Raw genomic sequence first — 9,040 nt, 5'->3', positions numbered from 1 at the left:
TGAGGCGCGGTGGTTGAACGCGGAGTGGATGAGACGAAGCGGTCAAAGTGTCTGGTAGACCGAGTCCCTTAAGGTGGGTGGAGGGGGGAATCAACGAGGGGAAGTTCACTGCAACATTCACCACGGTGGTGCTAGTAGTCGCAGCGAAATAAAGTGATACAGGGCTGACTGAATGAAGGTTGAGGCGAGGATGCAAGGTGGTGTAGAGGAGGCGAAGAGGAGGGTAGAGGAGGTGAGGTGGTGAGGAGGCGTAGAGGAGGGTGCCCCGCTCTTGGCGTTGATCTTGGTGAACACGTGTCCGCGCCCCGTCTCGTAGCTCTGCCCGGTGCTGATGCAGCCTCCACCGGCCGCAGCGCCCAGCGGCCTCGCCGAGTCCGTGCCCAGCTCCGCTCTGAGCAAGCTCTCCATTGCACGCTGTCTGCTCGCAGCGACAAACACAACGTTAAACTCCCCCCCCCCCCCCCGTCCCGTGTGGCCTCTAACACAGGGGTCCTCAACCCCCGGGTTGCAAGAGCACTTGCTTCAAGTACATATAAACCCACTTTTTTGTGTAGATATGTAGATGACACTTTGGTTGTCTGGCGACATGGTAAGAATACACTTAATGAATGAATGTCTAAATCATCTCAATTCACAAAAACCGGCCATCCAGTTCACCATGGAAATGGAGGTGAATAACACACTCCCTTTCCTGGATATTTTGCTCGGACGAGGCCTAAATGGTAAAGTAACACACACAGCGTTTACCGAAAGGGAACACATACTGATGCCTATCTGAATGCAGATTGGCATCATCACCCCGCACAGAAATCCTTTCTCAACAAGATGCTCATACATCTGGCTAAAACAGTGTCCGATGGTCAAAGTCTGAGGAGAGAGATTAAACATGTCAAAGAAACGTTACGATTGAATGTCTACAAAAATGCTCAAATTAACAGAGCAGTGAATGCTAAACCAAGATCAAACAGCAATACTGCTGAATCAGGTTATTAAACAATTAAAATACCATATATCGTGGGAGAAACTGACAAATTAGCTAGTAGTCGCAGCTAAAAAAAAAAGTGATACATTAATGACAGGGCTGAATGAATGAAGGTTGAGGCAAGGATGCAGGGTGGTGTAGAGGAGGCGAAGAGGAGGGTAGAGGAGGTGAGGTGGTGAGGTGTTGAGGTGGCGTGGTGAGGAGGTGAGGTGGCGTGGTGAGGAGGTGAGGTGGCGTGGTGAGGAGGTGAGGTGGCGTGGTGAGGAGGTGAGGTGGCGTGGTGAGGAGGTGAGGTGGCGTGGTGAGGTGGCGTGGTGAGGAGGCGTAGAGGAGGCGAGGAGAAGGGTAGAGGAGGTGAGGTGGTGAGGAGGCGTAGAGGAGGCGTAGAGGAGGGTGCCCCGCTCTTGGCGTTGATCTTGGTGAACACGTGTCCACGCCCCGTCTCGTAGCTCTGCCCGGTGCTGATGCAGCCTCCACCGGCCGAAGCGCCCAGCGTCCTCGCCGAGTCCGTGCCCAGCTCCGCTCTGAGCAAGCTCTCCATTGCGTGCTATCTGCTCGCAGCAACAGACACAACGATAAACTCCCCCCCCCCCCCGGTCCCGTGTGGCCTCTAAATACTTATTTCCTTAGGAGAGGTGATTTATCGGACGAGGCCTAAATGGTAAAATAACACACACAGCGTTTACCAAAAGGGAACGCATACTGATGCCTATCTGAATGCAGATTCGCATCATCACCCCGTACAGAAAACCTCTCTCATCAAGATGCTCATACATCTGGCTAAAACAGTGTCAGATGGTGAATGTCTGGGGAGAGAGATTGAACATGTCAAAGAAACGCTACGATTGAATGTCTACAATAATGCTCAAATTAACAGCAATGAATGCTAAACCAAGATCGAACAGCAATACTGCTGAATCAGGTTATTAAACAATTAAAATACCATATATCGTGGGAGTAATTGAGAAATTAGCTCGAGTTTTGGAAAAGCAAAAAGCTAAACATCTAAGTAAGATTTGGCATGGTACACAAAATTCAAAATATAGTATCTTGTACTTAAGATGAATTGCCTAAGTTGTCAACGGATGGTGTGTATCGGATTAATGGCTTATGTGGCAGATGTTATATTGGACAGATGAGACGTAACATTAGCGTAAGACTAAAAGAACACCAAATAAATATTAAACACTCTCAAACATAACTGTTGGAAGTTGCAGAACATGTTTGCCAACAAGGACACCTAATGTATTTTGATAACGATGAAGTGGTGTAAAACTCATTATTACTGGCCAAGACTAATTCGAGAATCCATTGAAACTGAGAAAATTTGTATTATTTTAACCTCTCTGACAGCTACAGGCTTAGTGCGGCCTGGAAGCGTATTATTAAGTTATTGTGATTGTAAGATGAGGAGATGAAGGCAGAAGAAGAAGACATTAGGCGATGTGGTGATGCGGTCGAACGTGGTGGCCCGAGGAGCGGAGGGAGAGATGGCGCGGGACGGGGCAGTGTGAAGGTGGCAAGGACGGTGGACCCCACGTGAGTGGAACAAACGCGTGGAGGAAGAAGACATCTCTCATTTATCATTACTTATAGAGGAAACATACTAATTAAATGATTACTAATCAATTATATAATTTCAATAATCCCCCTCCCCGCCTCTGATTTCTGCACCTGATGGGTTCAGTGATGACATCGCCTTTCTCTATTTAAGACCTGAAGCAGGGGGATGGCTTCACTATTCTGGCAAATCGCCCGATGATGCTGGATGTAATTACCAGTGAAACGTCGTACTCATCTTGTGGATTTACTCTCCAAAACACCGGTGGGCTGAAGTAGTAACTAAGTGGAGTTTTGTTTACATGACAAATTCCTTACTAATTGGCTGTGTCAGGTAGTGTAGGGTTATGACACATTTATATTTACACGATCTAACCCAAAAATCTTTGTTATGAAATTAGGACAATTTATTAAATATATTGTATACCAGAAAATACGGCAATTGACTAAAAATATACGGCAATAGATGTAACCTCGCAGCAGTGAACGTAACGAAATTTCATCATGGAAATGTCCGCTGCACAAAACCTTGCATTCATCGCCCCACACGTGGTACCTCAGCCTCAGGATGAAATAAATCATCAGGGAGTTCTCCGTGAGCATCGTGCGCGCTCCAAATCCAGAGTTGAGCCGTGGTCTCGGCACCCAGCCAGCCGCCTTCTCTTCTTGGGGCAGTCGGAGTCCAGCGCGCTATCGAAGGGCACGTGGTGAACGCTCAAGACGTGTCTCTTGAGCTTCGACTTCTGCGTCGCTCCGTACGAGCAGTCACTGCACGGGAAGGGCTTTTCCTCTGGAACACAAGACATCCACCGTTGAGCACACGCACGTGCTAATACATAATTTATTTATCACCATGCAGTGGATGCCATAGCATTACTATGTATATGGGACGTTTTATCAATCACGGTTGCTGACCACAGGCCCAAAGGCCCAAAATACCAAATGGCCAGCAACAAATACCTCCGATTAGCACGGTTGGCTACGTATGGTACGAAAGAAGTTCAACATACGTACAAATAGTAGAAAAGCAAGATACTGATTTCCTGAAAAATATCACGCGACATCAGAAGTGTTTGCTGGAAGAAGTTTGGTAACTGGATAAGACCATCAATGAGAAGCCAGTTTAATCATGGCTCGGTGACTGAAACCCAGAGTTTCACGGTGTAACCCAACATCCGAGCAGCACCACATCAGATCTCTAGACTCCTCAGCGCAGGCATACAGATATGGTCAACATATGCGTACATTAACTAATTTGTGAAATTATGAATTACATCCAAATGAAATGTAGTGTGTGCATTACTAGGACGTACCTAAAGGTGCCAGGTTGGGTTCATCCACCTTGGGGATGCTCTGCTCCACGCAGCCTACTGCTTCCGTGCAGTCCATCCTCTTGATGTCCGAATTCTGGCTGTTGCTACTGCTGCAATTGGTGACGCTGGTGGTGGTCTTTTTTCTTTTAATGGACTTAGGTCTACTTCGCTTTTCCTTCTTCTTCTGCTGCAAGGCCATCAACACTTTCATGCTCGTAATAGGATCGAGAGCAGCGTATGGTTTATTCTCACTGACTGGTGAAGCAGTTTGTTGACGTGGAACTAGGCCAAAGCATTCAAGAAAATTGGATTTCATGTCATTTATCTTAACGCCGCTATCTTTTGTCGAAGTGTAATCATGTTCAGGCTTCGGTCTGTACAAGAACTGTGCGTGAAGACTTTCATGAGTTTTCAGGATTTCAATAGGACTTAAAAATCCGCAGACTGAGCACATCTCATAGGGCGACGGTGGATTCAACACCGCATTGGCAAAACTGCTGTTATTCACCAAGCCTGGTGCACCCTTGATCATATAATCCTTTTCGTGGCTCTTCAAATGCCTTTTGAATTTTCCTGGCTGATCAAACCTTTGTCCACATATGCCGCACCATTGCTCACGGGTCTCCTTATGCGTTCTTACGTGGGCTTCTAGGCACCATGCCAGCTGGAATTTTTTCCCACAGACGTCACAAGAGATTAGTTTTTTAGCTCTCGTAACTCTACCGGATTGAGGTAGGGTTGAGACGGGTGCTGGTGAAGTGCCATCGCTGGTAAAGGCAATTCTCCCAGCACCATCATGACTCGCCGCCGAATTGCTCTCACACATCTGAAACAAAAGACAAAGGTCACGCGCATGACACCCGTGTCACGAGTGTACTCACAAAGGCATACTTAAGGTGACATAAGATTCATATATACTGCAACTAATTATACCAGAACTCCACAATATTGCAGTTCCTATCATGTACGATTTTACCCTCTTATCCACCCAAGTAATATTTTGTTTCTAAACAACATGACTAACTACCTCCAATTTCCTAATGTTACCCACCCAATAGGCCTTTCTGTATATACGCACTAACAATATAATGATGGCACCACACGTTCACTCCACTATTCACAACACTCGCAATCTCCATATAAGATTGTAATATAATTTCTGTACGAGGGCCCGTCAAAAAGTTTTGAGAATGGACACTTTTTTACAAAAAACTACGTAAAATAGTCTTCATTAAAAGTACAGTATAGTACTATTAATGGCACTTATAAGTGAACGTCATTATCTCTCATGCTAAAATTACAATGTTAACTAGTTACCCAGGAAAGCTTCATTGAGTCTAAGTACTGCATTTTCAGAAAGGTCCCATTGCATTGAGATGTTTGTGTGAGTGGAACCCAGAGAGACCCCACCTTGCATATTGGGAAATAACACAACTCCACACAGATGGATTCAACCCACAAGCTCAAAGCATTCCCTGTTCAACAAAGTACTCAGTGTAATGTTTAATATAATTTATTTGGTGATATATAGTATCGTAATTGTATAGTGAACCTACAGCAGTGTGGTATACAGTAGGTTTGGTAAAATAATACATAGTGTAATATTACAAGTCTAATATTATTATAATCTAACGTATAGGGTAGTGTAGAGTAACTCAGTGTATAATTCAATGTTGTGGTCTGTCTATGCCAGTTTATAATAAAAAATATTATTTGGAGGCATATTATAATATTTTTTGCGACATAGAAGTGTAATGTATAATAACTTATTGTTAGTAGCTCAGCTTAGTGGAGAATATATTGAGTACATTGATTATATTGATGTAGTTTATATTTAGTTCTTTCACATCGGTTTATTGTATGATAGTTGGGTAGTTGCAGTTCTTTAGCATCAATATACTAAATGCCTCTGTTGATATGTAAACTCTGACTTTAACATAGCTACTTCCGTGACCAGTTACATGCTAATTCCTCACATTAACATCATGCTAATCTCCCAGTTACATGCTAATTTCTGACTTTAACATCCTGCTAATCTATCACATTAACACAGCTACTTCAATGCTAAATTATTCTGTTGATATGTAAACTCTTTTGGCAAGGCGCTCTGCTCCTCCCACCCAGCTTAAAATACGCTGCCAAGCTTAGCAGTGTTCATTGGAGCGCTGTCTTTCCGACAGTTCTGTTTCTTCACCTGAGGACGGCTGCTTGTGTTGTGGCCGAAACGTCGTGAGAATTAAATTTTATTATGTTTTATTTTATTATTTCCCTTCTACGTGACTTTACCGAAAGAACCAAGAAGATGAATCTCTGCAGTCACGAAAGCTTTAAATCGAAATTTATTCAAATCAAGTTGTTTTCTTTTTACCACAGTACTTTATGGAATCCTCAAGAATAAATGCATTTTTAGAAGTATTAAACTACACTTGAAGATGTGTGAGAATGTAATTCTGCAGATGCAAGCACAGGCAAACTCGTATCTGCATATACAAGTTTCTGGGCCTCCTCACTTCACCAAACCCGCATTGACCGGCATGGTGAAGTATGGTTAAACAACTCCCACGAACGGCATGGTGTGGGGGAGGCCTCTATCAAAACGCTGGATCGACAAAGGGCTGATACATGTCACGACATTGTACGTTAAGATCGTTCTCTCGTCAGCACAAGCCGTCTATGTGGACAATAGAGGGCACGACACACGTGTACACGATGGTTGTGTGCGTATATTCAGCGTGTGTATCACGTCATAATTATACAAGGTCGCGATTATGCTCAAAACGAACCAAATGTATAACATCACGAATAACTTTGGAGGTCTCCAGAGCCTGAACAACATTTGAAGTAGACACTGACCCTTGTCACGAGTTCTTATGAACTATAAACTAAACTATAAACTATTTCTATTTAACCAGGTAAGGCCCACTGAGCTATATAACTCTTATCAGAAGCGACCTGGACACAAATGATAGCTCAACGAAAGTTGCTTATCATGTGGACATTTATAGCAGTCAAGTACTCTAAACTCACGTTTCTAAATGTGGAGGGGAAAACCGAAGGACCAGGAGAAGAATCTACGCGACCACAGGGGAAAAAAATTAACAAATACAGAGCAGGCGTCAGGGTCTCGATGGAACCTCCACGCTGCTGTAGGCCTAGCGAGGTAGTTAACATCTCGACACCGCGGCGCCCCTTATTAAAAGCTTAGCCATGTCTAGCAAGGTTATTGACTCATTTCACTCGACTCACGGCACCACAAGTAATGTATTAAACAAATAAAACAATAATAAAGTAGAGAGGCGCTACTTACATTTAACAATGTTGTTGTTAACTTTAAAAGGAGCGCGCTTCCCTCTGGCTTGCAGTCCGGCGTTCGCGGTCTCCACTTCCTGGATAAGCCACGCCCGTCGCGGCTATGCCCCGCCCACTGTCGTGCAAGCCACGCCCCCGCGGATCGGGCCAAGCTCATCCCACGGTGAAAGCCCCACAATCGGAATCTTTATTTACAGACAGTCCTCGACTTACGAACGCCCAAATTACAAACAGCCGCCCTTCAGAACCAACTGGCATGAAATATAAATTATTTTATATCGCCTGAAAACGCGAACTCGCGCTTGTGAGTGAGTGCGCGTGCGTGAGTGTGAGCAGGGGGCACAGGTGGTGCATCAGCCAGTCATCTCAGTCATCTCAGTCAGTCGACCCGTGGCACCACCTGGGTCTGCCCCGTGACCTGCCAGCGGGCGTTCGACACTTCACGTGGCCTCAAGGTGCACATGGCCTGGCACAAGCGTCGTGGTGACGTCACCGCCACTTAGTGGCGAATGGCGGTTGTTGTTGTTGTTGTGAGACAGTGAGAGAGCGTGAGGTCGACAGCCTCAGATGAGTTCCTGGTGCGGTGTGGAGTGAACATCGCTACTGGGGGAGACAAAGGCGACCGTGGAGGAGAATCCTCCAGGTGCTCACTGATACACTCACCAACTTTGCCTCACCAATTACACCTCACCCACCTCACCACCCCAATTACACCTCACAAACCTAACCTCACCAATTACACCTCACCAATCACACCACACTCACCTCACTCACCAAACACCAACTCCACTAACCGCACAAATGGCACTCATCACACCTACTACACTCATCTCACCCACTACATTCACCACACCAACCACTACATTCACCAAACCAACCACTACATTCACCACACCAACCACTACATTCACCACACCACCCACTACGTTCACCACACCACCCACTACATTCACCAAACCAACCACTACATTCACCACACCAACCACTACATTCACCACACCACCCACTACATTCACCACACCAACCACACAGTCATCAGACTGACTGCACCCATCTCATCCACAGCACCAACCTCACTCATCTCACCAATCAAAACTCATCTCAACGACCGCAATTCACCACCTTCCATGCTGCCATCTACATCAGTGGCCAGCAGATGGCAGCATCTACAGGCCACATTCTTGGCCAGTCGATGGCAGCATGGAACGGAGGTTACCGAGCAATATATAAACGTACGATATTTATTTTGGCTCTCTACAAGGCGTGAGATCTCAGGTAGGTCTGGTTACTCACACGTACACATTATTTGGTGAGGAATTGGCAAGACGTCCCAAGCAGAATCCTAAAAATTAGAGACTCAACAAGGCATCTGTGGATGAAGTCAGGCCCGTGTCTGTCTGCTCGATTATTTCATATCTGTCAACCCCTTATCAGGGCCGAGCTTATCACAGACCAATTCAGACTTTATTGGTCACCCCGTGTCCTTATAAATCTCAACGTAGTGAAAACGCGTTATCGTGTGAACACGCGGGACAGACCCAGGTGTTGTGGGTTAACTCCCCGAGATAAACTTTCTTCCAACTTTTATACGCCCGGCGCTGCGCCAATAATTGTTGTGAGTGTCGCTCCTCTGCCCTCTGTTGTTCATGGAGGGAGACTGCACCCCAGTGCCCAGTATCATCCTCCGCGAGCCTCTTCAAAATGCTGATCTTGACACCGCTGGAAGCAGTCATCGGCCTTGACCTCACCTCACAACAGTGCAATTTTAACAGCTCAACATCAAAACACAATGATGGGTCGCTTGCACCAATCGCACAACATCCCAGCATTGACTCTCAGCTGTTACTTGTGTAGAGGGGGTCACGTGTGTCACCAT

At 45.7% G+C, this 9,040-nt stretch overlaps 1 protein-coding gene across 1 annotated transcript; it reads right to left on the bottom strand.

The window, feature by feature from the left end:
• Positions 1-1,618: 1,618 nt before the first annotated feature.
• Positions 1,619-7,237, bottom strand: LOC142929112 (zinc finger protein 217-like). The gene is made up of 3 exons (XM_076069573.1): positions 7,163-7,237; positions 3,856-4,681; positions 1,619-3,332 (listed from the first exon to the last, which is right to left on the bottom strand). The coding sequence occupies exons 2-3, from the start codon at positions 4,679-4,681 to the stop codon at positions 3,124-3,126; spliced, it is 1,035 nt and encodes a 344-aa protein (XP_075925688.1). The 5' UTR covers positions 7,163-7,237; the 3' UTR covers positions 1,619-3,123.
• Positions 7,238-9,040: the final 1,803 nt, after the last annotated feature.

This window comes from Petromyzon marinus, chromosome 25 (genome assembly GCF_048934315.1).
Source record: "Petromyzon marinus isolate PM22_M1 ecotype Great Lakes invasive population chromosome 25, UKy_Petmar_22M1.pri1.0, whole genome shotgun sequence".
NCBI classification, from domain to species: domain Eukaryota; kingdom Metazoa; phylum Chordata; class Hyperoartia; order Petromyzontiformes; family Petromyzontidae; genus Petromyzon; species Petromyzon marinus.
This window is presented reverse-complemented; position numbering and strand designations above follow the sequence as displayed.

Bases quoted from the DNA above. Each gene is read 5' to 3' on its own strand.
- LOC142929112 (XM_076069573.1), bottom strand. From the start codon at position 4,681: ATGTGTGAGAGCAATTCGGCGGCGAGTCATGATGGTGCTGGGAGAATT. The intron at 3,333-3,855 runs GTACGTCCTAGT...CTTGTGTTCCAG, and splicing joins ACCCAACCTGGCACCTTTAG to AGGAAAAGCCCTTCCCGTGC.